This window comes from Petaurus breviceps, unplaced genomic scaffold (assembly GCF_028583685.1).
Source record: "Petaurus breviceps papuanus isolate PSGF00001 unplaced genomic scaffold, PetGlider_PUasm1.0 90919, whole genome shotgun sequence".
NCBI classification, from domain to species: domain Eukaryota; kingdom Metazoa; phylum Chordata; class Mammalia; order Diprotodontia; family Petauridae; genus Petaurus; species Petaurus breviceps.
Genome location: NW_027187378.1, coordinates 24,378,166 through 24,397,885, shown reverse-complemented (window position 1 = coordinate 24,397,885; position 19,720 = coordinate 24,378,166). Strand labels below are relative to the sequence as shown.

Here is a 19,720-nt window from a genome sequence, read left to right as displayed (position 1 = left end):
AGAAAGAAAGAAAGAAAGAAAGAAAGAAAGAAAGAAAGAAAGAAAGAGAAAGAAAGAAAGAAAGAAAACTAGCTAGATATTGCCAAGCTCCGTGGCCCACTTACTTCAAGCAATACTGGATGCAGCCCAAGTCTGTAGCAACAAAGAAACACTATCCCCTGAAGCTTGCAGGCATAGGATTTGACTTGGTTCATGTTTTATAAGGACATTGCCCCAGTCATAATGGGTAGCAGGATGGCACCTAGAAGATGTGATTATAGATGATGAACTGAGTCTTTAGCAAACCCATCAGAACCAATAAGAAGGACAAGAACAACAGTATCTGGTGCTGCTGTAATACTTTAGTTGCAAAGCAATTTATAGACATTATATCCATTTAGCTTCACAGCCACCTGGCAAGGTCTACAGATATAAGCATCCCCATTTTACAGATGAAGAAACTGGAGATCAGAGTGGTTAAGAAACTTGCCAGTGGGCACACAGGACTTCTGCACTCAGTCCTCTGATTCAAGCTGCCTTCTATACTAGGTCACACTGCTTCCCATCCAAATGAAAAATTTCCCTTTTCTTCTATGATGTGGTTGTAGATTTTACTTGGAAGACTGCGTACTTGCATCAGGATTGTTGCTCTAGCTCCAGACTCTGTTGGAACTTGTTTTGGGTACTACCTTCAGAACCCAAAGAACACTCCTTTGTATTCTCAAAAGTGGCAAGTCTCCTCCTTGACTGATGGAACAAACCCAAGAGTAATCCAGAGACAAATCTGATGAATAAGGACGGTGACTACAGAGCATATCATATGGTAGATTCTACTGCCTGGGAGAGGCTGATGATCTCAGCAAATTCTTAGCCAAGGGGATTCTTCCTCCCACCTGATGGTGGGGGTGGGATTGATCACATCTGGTGGAGATGGTGGGGCTTTACCTCTAATATTCCAGAGGATAAATTGATTTTTCCCCGTGCAAGCTCCAGCAGTGAATTCTTGGAGGCCTAGAAAGCCAAGATGAGTAGACAGCAAGGCCATGGGACTTTCGTTACAGTAAGCTAGGTTTAGTCAATTTGGAAACCTCCCAATCTGTGCTAGGCAGAATTTTTATGTGTACCTTCCATTTCCTGTGCCCTGTTGTAACATTTCTGAGCATTTATTCTTCTTTTCTCTGGAAGTGATGGAGTTAGTGTGCAAAATGAGACAATGTTTGGAACTGCCAATATGGGAATTAGGTTTTTTGTCTGACTATGCATATATGCATATGAGGATTTTGCTTTTTCCAATTACTAGCTGATCTCTGGGTCCTTTCTAGCTCTAAATCCTATAATCCCATGAGCTCTAGAGCTCCAGTCCACAAAAAGGTAATGAGGCTGTCCAATAAAAGAGGATGGATGGTCTTTTGGAATGCTCCCATTGTTAAGAAGTCTTTCCTGACGTCAAGCCAAGACTGACCTCATTGCAACTTCTTCCTATTGCTTGTGATCCTGCCTTCTAGGGTCAAACAGAACAAATCTGATCCCTTCTTCCCTGGAGAGCCGTTCCAATAGTTCAACATAACTATCATGTCTCTGAGCTTTTTCTTCTTCAGGCTAAGTATCTCTAGTTCCTTTAACTGCCTGTCCTAGGATATGAACTCAAGGATATATTCTGGTCCCTTCTGGCAATTAATTTTCTCCTCATTAAAGAGTTTCTTAACAATCACACATTCTCAGGGAATTTTATAATTTCAAATAATTTTTATATCTCTTCTTTCATTTGATTCTTACAATGCCCTTGTGAGGAAGGGAGGACAGGCAGACGTCATTATCTGAATTTTACAGATGAGGAAACCAAGGCTTGGAGAACCAATGCAACATTGACCAAGGTTCCATGGTGAGTCAGTGGCAGAGCTGGAACCAGTACTTCAGACTTTTGGCTCCTAGCTCAGAGATCATTCTCTGCTAGGGAAAGTGTGGTAAAGGCTGTGAATTCCTAGGAGAACCATATGGGAGGAATAAATCTTTCTGAACTGTTCTAGTTCTTTGGCAATTACTTTTCTATAGTGCCTCATATAAACAAGTACTTTGATATCTTCACTTGTATTCTGCCCCAAATCCCAGAGAAGCATTTTAATTTTCTCTCATGTCCCCCCGCTGCCCCTGGCCAAGAGGTCTTTGAGGCTCATACCAGAGTCACAGTGGCAAAATTGGGGTTCAAATTCAAAGAGTTAGGTCAAAAATTCCCAGGGCAGACACTAAGTCAGAAGTTATTAACCTGGGATTCATGGCTATACATATGTGTGTGAAAGCATGCATATATACATATACATACATGTACATACACATATATTACATATACATATATGCACATAGACACACAAATATAGTTTCTATATATGCATATACAGAGGTTTTTATAACTGCATTTTGATATGATTGGTATCCTTTGCACACCTATATATTTTAATATATGCATTTTTTTTTGCTTTTTTTTTTTGGAGGGCAAATGGGGTTAATTGACTTGCCCGAAGTCACACAGCTAGTTTTGTGTCAAGTGTCTGAGGCCATATTTGAACTCAAGTCCTCCTCACTCCAGGGCCGGTGCTCTATTCACTTCGCCACCTAGCCACCCCTATTATATGCATTTAAAACTTTATTCTGAGAAGAGTTCTACAGGTTTTACCAGACTGCCAAAAGGGTCCATGACACAAGCAGTTAAGAAGCCCTTCTCTAGGCTGTTTCAGGGGACCCAAGGAGCTACAGCCAAGAAGTGAAGGGAAGAGTCAAGACCAGGTCTTCTCTAGGGAGCTTGGAAAGAAGGGCTTGGCACCTTAAAAGAGAACCTGAAGAAAGCACTGGAAGTAGGTGATGATCATAGAGGTGTCAAACTCACAATATGCTGGCCAACTCTCTGGTGAGACCAGCACCAGATTAAAACTTAACAGGGAAATGTTTAACAAAATAAATAAAAGCGCAATAGAACATAGGTAATGTTAATTATGTGGTTTTCTAAATCAATATGCAGCCTGCAGTGAACAGTTTCTATTTGAGCTTGACACCATTTCTTTAAGAGAAAGTGAAGATTGGAAAGCTCTAAGAGAAGGCTGGGAGTCATTGATCATAACTTACATCTTTTTTTCTGGGGAAGTCATGCAAAACATTTCCATACTGACCATGTTGTAAAAGAAAACATAGACAAGAAAAAAACCAAGAAAAATAAAGAAAGTTTAAAAAGTATTTTGATCTCCATTCAGATTCTATCAGTTCTTTCTCTGGAAGTGAATAGCATTTTTCATCATGAGTACTTTGGGATTATCTTGGATAATTGTGTTTCTGACAAGAGCTAAGTCATTCACAGTTGATCATCACACAATATTGCTGTCACTGTATACAATGTTCTCCTAGCTCTACTCACTTCACCTTGCATCAGTTCATCTAAGTCTTAAACCATTCTCCTCATCATTTCTTATAGCATAATAGTATTACATCACAATCATATACTACAACTTGTTCAGTCACTCCCCAATTGATGAGCATCCTCTCAATGTCCAATTCTTTGCCACCACAAAGAGTTGCTATAAATATTTTTGTACATATAGGTCTTTTTCCTTTTTCTTTGGTCCCTGTGATACAGATTTAGTTGGTTGGTTACTTGGTTGCTTGTTTGTTGTCCTTTATTCTTGAAGAGGACCAAAAATGACATCACTATGCTAGAATCAAGTTTCAGTGTACCAGAGTGTGCCTGATCAGACCAATACCAGACACTGAGGTCCTTTCTCCAACTAAACTGCCAAGCATTCAAATTCTGCTTAAGAGAGCGAAGCTCTGATGGGCTGGCCACATTATTTGAATGCAAAACATACACTTGCCAAAAGAAAAAAGAAAATTATTTTATGGAGAACTCACACAGGGCAAGTGTTCACCTGGTGGTCAGAAGAAACGATACAAGGACACTCTCAAGGTCTCTCTTAAGAACTTTGCAATTGCAATTGATATGGAAGACACTGGCACAGTACCACTCAGCATGGAGTACCCACATCAGAGAAGGTGCTGTGCTCTATCAGCAAATCAGAATTGAAATAGCTCAAAGGAAATGCAGGATGATCAAATTTAGAGAATTGACCCAAATATTCACACTACCTATTTGTGCCCGACCTGTGGTAGAGCAGATTTATCGCTGGATCAAAAGGTATGCACATTTTTTACAGCCTTTTGGGCATAGTTCCAAATTGCTCTCCAGAATGGTTGGACCAGTTCACAATTCCACCAACTGCATTAATGTCCCAAGTTTCCCAAATGCCCTCCAACATTTGTTATTTTCCTTTTCTGTCACATTAGTCAACCTGATAGGTGTTAGGTGGTACCTCATAGTTGTTTTTATTTGCATTTCTCTAATCAATAGTAATTCAGAGTAATTTTTCATATGACTATAAATAGCTTTGATTTCTTCTGAAAACTACCTGTTCACATCGTTTGACCATTTGTCAATTGGGAAAATGACTTGTTTAGTCATAAATCCTTCCCTATCCATAGATCTGACAAGTAAAATTTTCTATGCTCTCCTAATTAGCTTATGATATCACCCTTCATGTCTAAATCACGTCATAACTTAAATTTTCACAGCTCTTTACGGTTTTCCTCTCACCATATCCCAGTGAGGCAGGATTTAGTGTAAGTATTATTCCTGCTTTTATAGGTGAGAAAATTGAAGGTCTGAGAAGTTGGCTTAGCACAGTGCCTGGCACATAGTAAATGCTTAATAAATGTTTATTTTGGTTGAAGTGACTTGGTGATAATGACACAGCTAATAAGTGCCTGGGCAGCATTTGAACCCAGGTTTCCTTATTCCTAAGTTTCACTATGCCAGTTTGCCTCTCTCATGGAAGGAGGCTGGACAGTGAGAAGGCATGGCTTCTATAAACATAAATGGTAAGATTCCCGTGATGCCAGCCCACTGGACAGGATTTCGAAGGGTCTATGTCACCATTGTTCCCCTTCTCTACCATCTCAGAAAGTGCTAACAGTTTAGGTACTTCCAAGATGCCCTGAGTCAAAGCCCAATAGCCCTAGAGATCAGGCATGGGCATCACTCCACCCTAGGCATGGTTGATTGACACCCTTGAGCTCCTTTAGAGAATCCTGGCTAGGTTTCTGGAAGATGGAGGAGGCAGAGAGAAGATGGGGAAACCAGTGAGTTTTCACATTTAGGCATTAAAGCCTGGGTATGGAGATCATTAGAGGGGATTAAGAGTGTTGGGCTTGGAGAAAAGAGGTGAGGGAACAAAGCTGAGAGTAATGCATCAGCTTCTATCTGGGCACTGAGGCTTTGAGGTGACAGCGACCTCAGAGAACTCAGCTCCGCCCAACCCTAACAGAGCTGACTGATGTCTCCTTGAACAGGTGCATCTGTCAGCTGTGATCAGCCCACGTCTGTGAATACTGAGCAGCCACATGATGGTGGAGGGAACAAAAGGGAACTGTAGGGAAGCAGGGGGAGGCCGGGGGGAGGAGGTGGGAAAAGAGAGAGACTGAAATGAGCCAGAAGAAAGGGGAGGGGCTGGCTGCAGGTGGCACCCAAATAAGGTGAAATGAGTCCTCTCATGGGCTCCTGGAGGAAGGCAGAGAGGTGGACAGTCTGGACCAAACTGCCCTGGTTTTCCTAGGACTGCCTGAATCCTGGCCTCTTCCTACCTCCTACAGTTCTATGTTAGGGTTCCCTCTTCCCTACAGTAGCCTACCTGAACTGCAAGACTTGGGGCGATAAGAATAGGGCCCCAGAAATAGTAAAGAGTCATGTGAAAACTTAGGCACAGGCTGTGGGGTGGTGAACTTCCAATGTGGGATCCCTGGGAGGGTTCAATGGAAAGAACTCTGGATTTACAGTCAGAAGGCTGGGATTCAAATCCCAGTTCAGATACTTGCTACCTAGGTAATCTTGGTTCCATTATTCTACCTGTCTGGGCCTCAATTTCTTCATCTGTTAAAAGAAAGGGTTGTATTAGATAACCTCCTAAGTCCCTTCAGATCTAAATCTATGACCCTATGATTTCCAAATGGGACAGTGTCCCTGAATGCTCCATTGTCATTATGCCCTGTGAACTGGCTTCCCCTTTTGTGTTTTCCCCCATCTACCATCTCATCTTCTTATGCTGGAACAGCTGTCCTTGGGCAGACTCTCTGCCCTTTCTGTCTGATCTATCTCCTCTCTCCCTCAGCCCCACACAGCGAATGTCTCATTCCCTTCTCCCTGGAGCCCTTCTCCTTGTCTCCCTCGCTGACAAACAGGCTGTCCTTGAGACAGATGGGTTGTGGGAAGCAGAGTGAGCCAATCCCTAGAGGGTTGGAGAGCCAGAAAGCAGCTGGAGGGGCTTATCAGCTCCATGGCCTGGGCTGACCTCTGAGTGCCTCTATTCCTGGCTAGATGCCCCTCAGCCTATATGCCCTGGGCATTCTGATAGCTCCCAGCAACAGCAGAAGTTCCTTTCTAAGCTTGGAGCTAGTGGAGAGCCCTGGGGTACTGTGGGGAGAGGGCTGGACTGGAAGGCAAGAGTCTTGGGTCCTATTCCTGTCTCTGCCTCTAGCTTAGTAACCTTATGCTTTATTACCTCCTCCCTCTGACTCTTACTTTTCTCATTGGTAAAAGAAGAGGGCCATATTAGATAATCTTTAAATTCCCTCTCAGGTTTATGCTCCAGTCTAGGCCAAATCAGAAATGTTTCCTGGACTGATTAATTGAGTGCATACTGTGAAGATGTGGCATTGATCTTTAGTAATAACCTCTACTTGGGGCAGTTAGGTGGCACAGTGAATAGAGCACCGGCCCTGGAGTCAGGAGAACCTGAGTTCAAATCCAGCTCAGACACTTAAAACACTTACTAGCCGTGTGACCTTGGGCAAGTCACTTAACCTCAATTGCCCTGCCTTCCCCCCTCCAAAAAGCAAAAAAAAAAAAAAAAAAGGTAATAACCTCTATTAAAGGTAGGACCCTTCCTAAGTGGTGGAAGGGGGGAAGGGGGAGGGAGGGGAGAGGAGTGAGAATAGAGAGAGAATTACATTTTGTATAGCATTGCTTGAGGAGTCCAAAGGTGGGCCTGCCCACAGATCTCTTCCTCTGGTGGCCTCTCTTGATCCTTTCTCCCTTCTCTCTATTCCCTCCCCATTAGACCTACTGCTTCACCTCCAAGGCATTGAAGGGTCCCCTGAAGTTGCGACTCCTTCATGTCTAACACAGGCCATCAGCAGCCCTTAATACCTGAGCGAGAATTAGGTTATCCTGAACAAGCAAAGCATAGGGGCAGGGAGGGGACAGCTCACAGCACAGGTAAGTTTTATGAGGCAAGACAATAGAACATCACAGCTGGAGGGAATGTTATCTCACCTCTCTGTTTCATAGGTGAAAACACTGAGGCTCAGAAAGGGAAAATATTCAAGGCCACCTAGCTCGTTAGTGGATAAGCTGGGTAGCAAACCCAGGTGTCCTGAGCACTTTTAGGGAAAGGAAGGAAGGCAAGCACGGAGCACCTGGAGGGATGGGATGGCCCCTGAAAGACAGAGGGGCTGAAAACAAACTCATAGTTTGTCACTGGCCAGCTATTTGTGAGTAAGTATATATGTGAGAGTATATGGGGAGGGGGTTAATGAAGTACTGAGTCTCTAAAAAGCTTCTTCGTCCTAAATCCCCAAGTCCCGCACATTGCAGACACCCACGACTACTTCCTGCCATCTGTCCCAAGTAATGGAAATAGACAGTGAGGAGTGAGGGTGTGGGGGGGGTGTCTTTACAGCTAACAAAATGCTGCCTGCCTCCCAGATCCTGGCACAGCCACCTGCTGCCCAGGAGAAGTAGAGACTGAGGCTGGGTGCCAGGACTAGGGATAGGCAGGGTAAGTTACTCAGTATAGGACCAGTATGCACAGGGTGTGGCTGCTTTATAATGTCGCTTTTTATAAATGACCACATTATTCACGACAAAAAAAATATATTTTACACTTTATGACTCACTCACATTTTTGGATCCTAAGGTTTAAAGATAGAGATTTTAGAGATTAATCCAAACCCCTCATTTGACATGTGAAGAAACTGAGGCACAGAGAAATCAAGTGACTTTCCCAAGTTCACACAGATAAGGAGCAGAGTGAGGATCTGAACCCAGTACCCTGACCTGACACCCACTGCTCATTCCAGTTCCACTTATACCACAGCATCCTGGGATATGAGGAGGATGTCAAAGCAAGGCTCAGAGTCTCCCATCAAGGGATCAATAAGCATTTTAGTAAGCACCTACTGTGTACCAGAGACTATACTAGTTGTTAGCCACACAAAAGACAAAAAATAAAAATGAAACTGTCCCTGCCCTTAATAATAATGGCTACCATTTATATCGCACTTTAATGTTTGGAAAGGACTTTCTACTTTTAGGTAATATACATTATTTGATGTTACAATAGTCCTGTGACGAAGGTGCTATCATTACCCCCATTTTGCAGATGAGGTTACTAAGATTGAGAGACTAAGTGAGCTGCCTAGTATCACACAATTAGTAAGTGTCCATGGTAGGATTTCAACCTATGGCTATGAGTCTAGCACTCCGTCCACTATACCACATAACTACCTCAAGGAATTTACATTCTGTTGGGAATGATAATAATAATAATAGTAACAATAGTTAGCATTTATATAGTACTTTAAGCTTCACAAAGTCCTTTATGTTTGCTATCTTATTTAAGACAGAGGCTATTCTTATATTCATTCATTTTTACAGATGAGAAAACTGAAGCATACAAAGGTTAAGTGACTTGCCCAAGGCTACACAGCTAGTAATTATCTGAAGCTGTTTAAAACTCAGGTCTTCCTAACTCCAAGACCAACACTCTATCCATAGCATCATCTAATAGATTATAATAAGCAGAGGTGCAATTTTAATTTTGTCTAAGGGCATACACGTCACCTTCTTGCTCAGAGGGTATCCTTTCCTTACTATCAAACTCTTCATGTCCAGGTATTGCATGGCCCAGAGGCTCCAACTTTGATTTTAAGGAGAAAACTTAGGGGACAATGACCTGAGTAGGGCCATAATTGGTACAGAATGACTAAGGCCTTGGTCGGAGGGGGGATAGAGGGGAGAAAGGGGTAATGCTTCTTCTTGGGAGGGTGGGACATATTTCCTCATGGTGACACTATCCCAGCACACGTGGGGCAGCTATCCCCAGGAATCATCACTTTACATACCTTCTCTGGGGCCCACCTTCTCCCCAACCTCTATGGGGGTGATAGCAGTATTCTCTGGGGACCCCCTTTCTTGCTGTGATCACACCTATACTCTTTGCTATTGCTGCTGGGCACCCCTACCCCCCCAAAAAAAATTGGTTTTGCTCCAATCAGGATAGCATAAGCCCTAAAGCTGGAGTTACAAAGTGGAAAGGGTAGGAGCACTCAGCAAATCAGCATGAATTGTGCTTTAGTGTGGTGGAGTGGTGGAGAGCAGGTAGAGAGGGGAGCTAGGTGGCACAGTGGATAGAGTGCTGGGCCTGAAGTCAGGGAGATTCATCTTCCTAAGTTCAAATAAGGCCTCAGACACTTACTAACTGGGTGACCCTGGGCAAGACACTTAACCCTGTTGGCCTCAGTTTCCTTCTCTGTAAAATGAGCTGGAGAAGGAAATAGCAAAACCACTCCAGTATCTTTGCCAAGAAAACCCCAAATGGGGTCGTGGAGGGTTGGACCCAACTAAAACAACTGAACATGAACATACGGTGGAGAGTCTATGGAAATGTTCTTTCCTTCATGCTTCATGGAAAGATAACATAATAATAATACACATTGTATATCTAATTTAACATTTGCAAAACATTTCCCTCACAACAGCTCTCTGAAGGAAGTAATAGAAGCATTATTCCCATTTTATAGATGAGGAAATTGAGGATTGGGAAAGTTATATAACTTGTCCAGAGAGCTAAGAAGCATCAGAGTCTGGATTTCTAGTCTAGGTCTGACTCTACTAACTTCAAGTCATCTACTATGTAGACGAAGGGAATAAATGTTTATATAGCACCTACTCTGTGTCAGACACTGTACTAAACACTTTACAGGTATCTCATTTTGATGCTCACAACAACCCTAGAGGTAGGTACTATTGATGACTTGCCTAAGGTAACACAGTAAAGTTTCTGAGATCATATTTGAACTCAGGCTCTCCTAACTCCAGGTCCAGTGCCCTATTGTACTACTTGGGGCTTACCTCCCTGAGTCAGCTCTATCGACTGGATTCTAACTCTTATGTTGGTACTGAGGGAGGGCAGGGCTGTCTTCCTGAAGTCACCTCCAAAGGTCCTTTTATTCTGGGTTCATTTGCCTTTTTTGTTCGTTTTTAAACATATTTTTGCTGTTGCTGTATATTGTTATCCTGGTTCTGTTTACTTTACCCTGAATCAGTTCATGCTAATCTTCCCATGTTTCAGTGACCTTCTCAAATTTATTTTCTTCTTACAGCACAACAATATTTCACTACATTCATATGCCACATTTTGTTCAACCCCTCCTCCCTCAATGGGCACTCTCTTTGCTTCCAGTTTTCCCCTACTTTAAATAGTGACTATGAATATTTTGGTATATATGGATTTGGTTTTTTACTTCCTTCTGGTACACAGTTGGATAAAAAAAAATATATTAATTATTTAGTATAGCAAACAGTTCTACTCTGAGCTCCTCTAACAACTTGTTCTCACACTCCTGAGTTGGATCCCCACAGGGGTGACTACTGTCATGCTTTAAAAAGATAACCTTAGTGAGCAGTCACCTCTAAAACTGTAGCTCATGAGTCCCCACTGGTGTGTTCCTCACTAATAGTCATAATTAGTTCTTAGCAGAGGCATTTAGTAAAATAACATAGAAAGAAAAATGACTGCAAAATCTCCCCATAAAACTGTGTGTACTCTCCACACATCCACAATATCTTTCCATTGAAAGAGCAGGCACAAACTGAAAGTATAACAAGAGTGATGCACTTATGTCTGGAATACATGTGCAAAGACAGTGGACCACTTCAGAACTTCAGGTCTTAGCTATCTTTTTTGTCTTTGTGCAGTCTTCTCTATGGCCTGGCTCCCACTTGACAGGACTGGTTCTCTCTGAAGTCCATAATTTCTTTCTTTTGTACACATAGAGGGTCATGCTCCTTGAATCTGCTTCCTCCTCTGGTGACTATATATGCCTCTGATCCCTCAGCTGGGTCTTGAACTTGTGCAGACTTACTCTCCAAATGCTAGATGGGGGGCCTCTTTTTGGGTGAATACATATGCTGCTATGTGGCATGCCTAATAGGGTGGAAGAAAAATAGAAACCCCTTCCCCTACCAATGGTCACCCTATAACTGCCCCCAGCCTTGTCTGCTTCCACCAACTTAAGCTTTTAAAGGGGACCTGGGATTTGTTTTTATGTCCATTTTCATCTGCCAATGGGATTGACCCTTATGATTCACTTAGGAAAAGTTGATCACACCTCATAAAGGGATTAGATTCATTTTTTCTGTTCCTTTAACACCTCATTAGCACCTTATGATTACATTCTGGGTTTCCTGGGTAGATAAAGGATCAACTCCTCTATGTTTAATTCCAATTTGCTTTCCCAATGGCTGAACCAGTTCACAGCTCCACCAACACACTATTAGTGTGCCTGCCTTCCCACTACCCTTTCAGCATTAACTGTTTCCATCTTTTATCATCTTTGCCCAGTTGATGGGTGGGAGGTGATATCGCAAAGTTGTTTCAATTTGCATTTCTCATATTATTAGTAATTTAGAGCATTTTCCCATATGGTTACTGATAGTTTGGGTTTCTGCTTTTGAAAACTGTTTGTATCCTTTGGACACTAGATTTATACATACATACATACATATATATATATATATATATATATATATATATATATAGAGAGAGAGAGAGAGAGAGAGAGAGAGAGAGAGAGAGAGAGAGAGAGAGAGAGAGAGAGAGAGAGAGAGAGAGAGAGAGAGAGAGAGAGTGTGTGTAGGTGTGACTAGGAAGAAATGAGACTTTTTTTAAATCATCAAAACTCTTGTCTACTAAGGCACAGAGGGTCTAGGATATCTTCTGTGGAGGGAGTTCCCATACCAATGAAATTGAGGGTCCTTACATCCTGGGAGGGGGAGAGGGAGTAGAAATCTGCATCTTGAGATGACAAACATCTGATTTCTTCCACCTTGAAGATTGCCTGAAGCTCAGAAAAGTTCATCAGTAGGCATTTATTAGGCACCTACTATGTGCAAGGCACTGTGCTAGGCCCTGGGGATTCGAAATACATAGCATGAAAAGCGACTCTAAATTACTCTAGTTATCAGCATCCCTAGCTGAGCACCTACAAACACCTTCCCCTTTCTTTCCAACTAATCTAAATCCTTCCCGTCCTTCAAGGTCTAGCTCAAATCTTCTCCTAAAATCCTGGTGGGAAAATCTCCTCCCCTCTCTTTGAACACTTTTAGCAGTTATCTCCTGAACATTTGGTAGGAAAGAGAGGGAGGGACCTTGAACTTGGAACCTCAGAAAACTTAGGTTTCAGTTATGATCTTGCCACCCATAAGCTATATGACCTTGGGCTAGGCAAATCACTATGTTACTTTATCCCACCCTGTCTCAGTTTCCACATCTGTTAAAATCAGGATAGGGGTGACTAGGTGGCGCAGTGAATAGAGCACAGGCCCTGGAGTCAGAAGGACCTGAGTTCAATTCCATCCTCAGACACTTACCACGTACTAGCTGTGTAACTTTAGGCAAGTCACTTAACACCAATTACCCTGCATTTCCCCTCCAAAAAGCAAAAAATAAAAAAAAAATCAGGATAATATTTATATTACCTAGCCTGTTAGGAAGTATTACATAAACTCCCATTTTGTGGGAGGCAGCAAAGTAAAGTATTTTCACTGTTTTTGGAGTCTGAGTACCTTTGTCTAGATCCCAGCTCTACCCGTGAGACCCCAGGCTTCACATCTTAACTTCTCTACATTTGAATTTTCTCCTCTGTAAACTGAAGAGCAGGGATCCCTAAGTTCCCTTCCAGATCTACATTCCATAATGCCTCCTGGCAAAATGAATCGGAACCCACAAAAATATTAAAAGAACTAGAGAAAAGCTTTCAGGGAATTTGGACAGATCCTCATAGACTGAAGTCATAATCAGTACCATTGGAGTGATCACCCACAAATCAATGAAATCAGAGGTCGAGTTAAATATTTCTACTGCTCTGGTTCATAGTACAAGGCTAGCATGTAGTAGTGTTTCAACAAATACTTCTTGACTGACTTCAAATAGGGCTTCTAAACCTTTGCTAAATGCAAAAACAAAACAACAGCAATAAAAAAAAAAACACTCCAATACCACCTTCCTTTCATGTTCCACCTTCCTACAATGCAGAGGATGCTTGGGCAGTGTCTACTCCTGAAACATATAAACATTTAATCTAATTTTTGACTGCCTCCTCTCCTGCCTAAGGTCTATGCTTAGGAGGCTGGTTGATGCTAATTCTAGCATCAGAAGGTTCAGTCACTAGGTGAGCAGAGTCCTTGCCCAAACCAGTGCTCCCACCTGTCCATAGTGCCCCACCCACTGCATCACCTCTTCTCCACCCCAGACACATAGACAAACCTCTGCCTGATTCCAAGCAAAAGGGAGTGTTCATTCCTAGCCTCATTCTTTCCACCCCATGAATCAGAAACCTGGGATCCACTTCTTCTTAAGATGGGTCAATGGGTGGGGCATAGGCTTGTGACAAATTATGCCAAGGTGTATCCCAGCCTGAAATTCATAAAGAAGATGTAACTATGCCATACTTGTTTCCCTCAAAGTCACACAGAACAAGGGTTCAGGCATGCAATCAGAGCCTGCAAATCAGAGACTTTCCCTCCCTTTGAGATGTTTTGAAAATTAGTTTTCCCCAGTAGGAAAGAGCTGACCCCAACCTCCCTTTCTTCCCTCTCCCTACACCCCTTGAGCTCTAGTCAAACTGAACTTGTTCAGTAAAGAAGCCAGAACTCTTCCCTCCCTGTTCAAATACCATTCCTTCTCCCCATCTGCCAAGCTCTCTATCTGTCTTACCCATCCTTCAAATTCCAGTTCAAAATTCCACAAAGAACTACTATCATCAACTTCTTTCCCCAGCCTTCACCCAGAGCAGGATCTTTGCAGAAGATTCAAACGTTACCTCTCCTATGAAGCTGCCACCCAGTTAGAATTAACCTCTCTCATATGTGGGATCTCAGAACACTTGGTCTGCCAATCTCTCAAGACACCTTCACATTCTAAGTGGCATTGTAATTATTTATGTACAAATACTAGCCCATAAGCTCCTAAAGGGCAGGAATGAGGGCCTGAACCAATGTCCTGGACACATTAAGTGCATTAAAGATGTTTGTTGAATTGAGATGGATAAGAGAGGGTAGGTTGGGAGGAAGCTAGGTTGTCAATGGACAAAATGACAGGTCTGGAGTCAGGAAGACTCATCTTCCTGAGTTTAAATCTGGCTTTCAGACACATATCAGTTGTGTGACCTTGAGTAAGTCACTTATCCCTGTTTGCCTCAGTTTCCTCATCTGTAAAATGAGCTGGAGAGAAGGAAATGGCAAACCCTCTGGTTTCTTTGCCAAGAAAACTCCAATTGATTTAACAAACAATCAGACACGACTGAAAATGACAACAACAATGAGGAGGTAGCTGAGGAGGTTGGGGGGGGGGGGGCGGCACCAGGTGAATTCTAAAATGTTACCCTTACTCTCACCCCCAGGGAAAGAAGGTAGATGGGTCCAACATCCAGCACTGGGAAAACAGATGTGCGGGAAGCATTGTTTGAGAAGAAAGCAGGGAGCAGGGGATGGGAGGCGGGAGCCCCAAAAATGGTCAGGAAGTGGGGGGAGGAGACAGAGCCAGCACGAAGAGTAAGCTCTGGGTGCCCCCCCAGGACCGAGGCAGAACCTTCCCTCAGCCTCGGTTCCATGGAGGTTCTGTGGCACCTGCTGGCCAAGTTTCCAGCACTGCCTCTTCCAAGCCCTGGTGCCTCCTGAAGGAGATCGATTAGGAGCTCTAGAGAAAGACCCCTCCTTCTTTTCCTTGAGCTCCTCCCAACTAACTCCAGGCGGAGAGAAAGCAAAAGAGGGAGGGTGAAAGTTTCCTCCTCCTCCTACCTTCCCCCAACCCCTTTCGGGGTTAGGCATTACCCCACCCCCCACCCCCAAGTCAACCGCTGCCCCTCCCTCCCGTCCCCTCCCCTTCCAAGCCAGATGGGGCCGGTCTTACCTGCAGGGTGGGTGAGGCCGAGGAGGTGTCCGTGGAACACGGCAGGTGAAGCTGTCGAAGCGAAGTCTGATGTAGCTGAGGGAACAATGGGTTGAGCTGGATTCTCCTCCCATGTTCCCAGCCCAGCCTCTCCAGAGCCTCGGTTAACCCCTCCCTGTCTAGTGGGCTACTGGCCACCAACCACCCTTTCGTTGCTTCTCTTCCCCATTCCTCCCCGCCTCATTTAGAGGACTGCTCCTCCCTCCTTTCTCCCAGACCCCCCGCCGCTCACAGCCTCTCCTTAACCCTTTCATTCGTCCACCTAGGTTCATTTCAACTTTAGATCCTGAGCTCCACCCCCATCCTTATTGCTTTCAACCTGGCGGTTCCGCAGGGTCTCGGTCTTATGGTCCCTTCCACATCCTCCCTTCTTCCTCCTCTGCCCTTCTAGCCCAGCTGAATTCTTAGGGCTCTATGTCTTCACTGGCCCTTTGTTTGCCACTCGAACCTGAACTTTATGAGTCTTGGAGGTTTGAAGGGGACGTTCAGAAGGTCCTATCAGGGTTCCATGAAAGAGGCTCAGCCCAGTTTTCCCAGGTGTTCCTTTGGGTCCACATTAACAGGACCCGTCTTCATCTCTCAGCCTGTGCTCATAAATCCTCGGATTTCTCATTTGTCCCTTGTTTATGCCAGACCATATCGACATCTCCCAGTAACGGGGAGTCCCTACTTTTAACACTTCATCCCAACATAAGCCTAAAAACCTAACCCATTTAAGAATTGTGGTTTGTGATCTTCAAAAAAGGTCAATGGGTTGTAATAGAAAGCTCCAGACAGAGGCTTGAATTCTGGTCCTGGCTCTGACACTGATTGGTCTATGACTTTGGGGAAATCTCTTACTCTCTGAGCCTCAGTTTTCTCCTCTGTAAAATGAGGAACTGGGACCAATAAATTCTAAGGTATTTGTTTAGCTCTAATTTTCTATTCCCATTTCCTTGAAGGGAAAGCAGAAAAAAAATTCCCTCTTTCATTTCCTCTTCTAAGTCCTAAGAGAAAGGGTCTTCAGTCCCTACAGAACAAAGGGGTACAAGAACAGAGAGTCTGAACTGTCCCAAGGTGTCAAATGTTTGCGGCCAAACTCTCCCAGAAAATAGTACTTCCCAAATCCTGGAAAAAACTTTTGTCTCCCTCCTCTATGCCAGGCAGTAGATCTTTCACCACACAAACATTTTCAATGCCCTCCCAGGGGGTTCTTCCCATAGCTTTGCCTCATTCTGAATTGTGAGAGTACTGAATGACCCTCTAGTTTTTATATGCCCAGTCCCAGACCCTGAAATGACCAAGGCTCACAAAGAGCCTCAGAAGAGCACAAGAATCTGTCATGTCTTGCCTCAGATTATGCCTGCAACCTTCTGTTCCTCCAGTCTTTCTTTAATCAAAGAGATTAGAAAGCTTATCCTTCTCCATCCCCCCCAAAAAAAACCCTGACCCCAGAATAATGCCCTTAAAACCCAGAAGTCATGTTCCCAGCCCTCTGTCAACTCAGAGACCCAAAACAAAAGATGCTACAGAATTATGAAATATTACTTCCCTCTTATCTCTAGCCAAGCAGGGATGGATGTCAAAAGTAGTGGGTCATGTCATACAGGGTGCACTGACAGAGAGGGTCTGCACAAGCAGCTGCTGGAATCTCTTCTCTCCCAAAACAGGTCACCCGAGGAACCCTCCCTCTGACCCTAAGGAAAAGAAACAACACACCTTTGCTCGCTGCATCTCGCTGGCTGATGGAAGCCTTGTTGCCTAGGACGCTCTTGGAACAGAAGATAAAGCTCTGGAGCTGGCTCTCAAGAACGTTGGGACAGCCACGGGCCCACTTGGCAGCAACATAATGTTTGCTTGGACTGAGACGAGATTTTAATTTGCATCTCTCCCCTACCCCCCCCCACACACACACGCACTCCTCCCTCTCTCCCGCTATCTCCTCACTGATCTCTCTTCTCTCCCTCCCTCTCTCTTCTTTCTCTCTCATCTTTTATTCTTTTTCTCTCCTTTCCCTCTTTCCCCCACCTTTCTTCCTTTCCATTACCTGTTTTTTTCCTTTTCCTTCTCTCTTTTCCTCTTTTTTTCTCCCCTCTCCACACCGTCTCCTCTCTCCCACTTCTCTTTCATTTCTTCACCCATTCTCTTTCCTCCTTCCCTCTTTCCCTCTCTTTCCACCCTCTCTTCAGATCCTCATCTCTCTTCTTTGTCTCTTCTATTATCCATTTTCTCTCTCCTTCCTTCACCCTCCCACTCCTGTAACTCAACCTTCCTCCCTATCTCTCCCCCCATCCTCCTCTCTGGTCTGAATGGTAAGTGTAATGGTGCCCTGCTTCCCTCTCTCCTGTTTGCCCTCCCCCCAAATCAGTGCATTTCCTGGGTTACCGCAGCTTGACCTCTGCTCTGGGGTGCAACCCCAGTTCTAGGGTCCTGCTGAGGCCAACAGGTTTGGGTGATGAGCCAAAAGAACTGAGTTATGAACATGTCCAGGTTATCATCATTTTATTTTAGTGTAGTTGCCCTAAAAAAAAAAAAAGGCTGGAAGGAATACATATCACCCCCAATCTCTACTCTCCTAATCTCAGGGAACCATTCTATATGGAAGTGAAAAGCAGAGTTCAGACTCTAAAATCTCTTATCCAAAGGGGCCCTAAGAAGTTACCTAGTCCATCCTCCTGCTTCTCAGAAGGACCCAAGTTACCAGAGATCTGTGGCCACTGTGTTTATAATAAGCCTGTGCCTCAGGCAAAAGATTCACATTCCCATCTTAACTCCCCTGGGTCTGAATAAACAGAATTTCATGGCCATATGGCCACCCCCACAGTGTCTGTCACTAATGTCCCAACAGCTTCCAAGGGCTCAGATTGCATGGAGATATGTGGACAGTCATTCCAGCGACATGTCATCTGGGAACATCCTCTAAGTTTGGAGCATTGGTGAGGAAACATGTTTCTGTTAGTACACCTCTCCCTTGATGGAAAGGACTGTCATAGCCTGGAATTCACAAAGACGTCAGAAATGCCACCCTGGGGAAATCTGTTCAGCTCAGGATTCTGTCTCTGAAGAACAGTGTAAGGGTGGAGATGGCTGCTGCTAGTGAATATCACCTCAAAAGTTTCTGCATGTACCCTCCCAAACTTCCCTATCTTCCCCCTAATAATCTTTGATAGGAGTGGCTAGGTGGTTCAGTGAATAGAGCACTGGCCCTGGAATCAGGAGGACCTGAGTTCAAATGCAGCCTCAGACACTTAACACTTAACTAGCCATGTGACCTTGGACAAGTCACTTAACCCCAATTGCCCTCCAAAAAGCAAAAAAAAAATAAAATAATCTTTGATAAATCAATTACTCATCAGTTAACTTAGTTCTCCCTTCTTGACCCTACTGATACTTTTGGGCTGTCCCAATACCTCTGGGGGCAATGAGGTCTCCTGGGTTAGCTGAGAGGTAGGGAAGGATAATAAAAGGAAAAAGAGATTTGAAGTTCTGAATTCCAGTGCCAAGTACTAGCTGGGTGGTTTTGGGAGAAAGCCCTGGACTTGGAGCCAAAGGAACTGGGCTTGAATCCAAGTTCCACCTCTTATTGCCTTTATGAACCTGGATAAATCAATCCGCTTCTCTGGGTCTCATTTTCCTCATCTGTAGTATGAGAAAGTAAGTGTACTTAAATGGCCCTGCCATCCCTAAAGTCCATGATCTAGCTTCAATGAACCTCCAATCTATCTTCTGTAAAACAGGGATAATAGTCCCTGGTCCATGCCCCCAACAATCTTATATTTAGCTACTAGGTAGATATAGATATAGATACAGATATAGATATAGATATGGATATAGATATAGGTATAGATGTAGATACAGGTATAGATGTAGATATAGATATAGGTATAGGTGTAGATGTAGATGTAGATGCAGATGTAGATATAGATATAAATGTAGACATAGACATAGATATAGATATACATATATACGTACACACATATATACTATATATACTCTCTCTACATATATGCTATACATACTATAGTGTATATAGTACACGTAATGTATAGTGTATACTATATGATATATGGTATACATATAATTATATAGTATAATGCTATATATGATATAATATGTACTATATATGTGCACATAGACACGTAGACACACACATGCATGTACTGTGTGTACTTGTCTCCTCCTCCATTAGAATGTGAGTTCCAGGAGCAGCTAGGTGCCACAGTGAATAGAGCACCAGCCCTGGAGTCAGGAGGACCTGAGTTCAAATCTGACCTCAGACATTTGACACACTTACCTTGGGCAAGTCACTTAAACCCAATTGCCTTGCCCTCCCCCCTCAAAAAAAAAAAAAGAATGTGATTTCTTGCTTCATTCTTTGTACTTATACCCCCAGAACCTAGCCCAGTCCCTGGCACATACATAGTAGGTACTTAATAAAT

At 43.6% G+C, this 19,720-nt stretch overlaps 1 protein-coding gene across 2 annotated transcripts in view; it reads right to left on the bottom strand.

Annotated features, from left to right (window-relative positions):
* KCNIP3 (potassium voltage-gated channel interacting protein 3) overlaps positions 1-17,144 on the bottom strand; it is a 160,800-nt gene extending 143,656 nt beyond the window's left edge. The window contains exons 1-2 of one of the 2 annotated variants that reach the window (XM_069075600.1): positions 17,001-17,144; positions 15,264-15,338 (exon numbers count right to left, since the gene is read on the bottom strand). In XM_069075600.1, the coding sequence (XP_068931701.1) occupies positions 15,264-15,338; positions 17,001-17,015 (90 nt within the window). In that variant the 5' untranslated portion in view covers positions 17,016-17,144. Of the gene's footprint in view, positions 1-15,263; positions 15,339-17,000 lie in introns of those variants that run through there. The other variant, XM_069075601.1, reaches the window with a different exon arrangement.
* Positions 17,145-19,720: the final 2,576 nt, after the last annotated feature.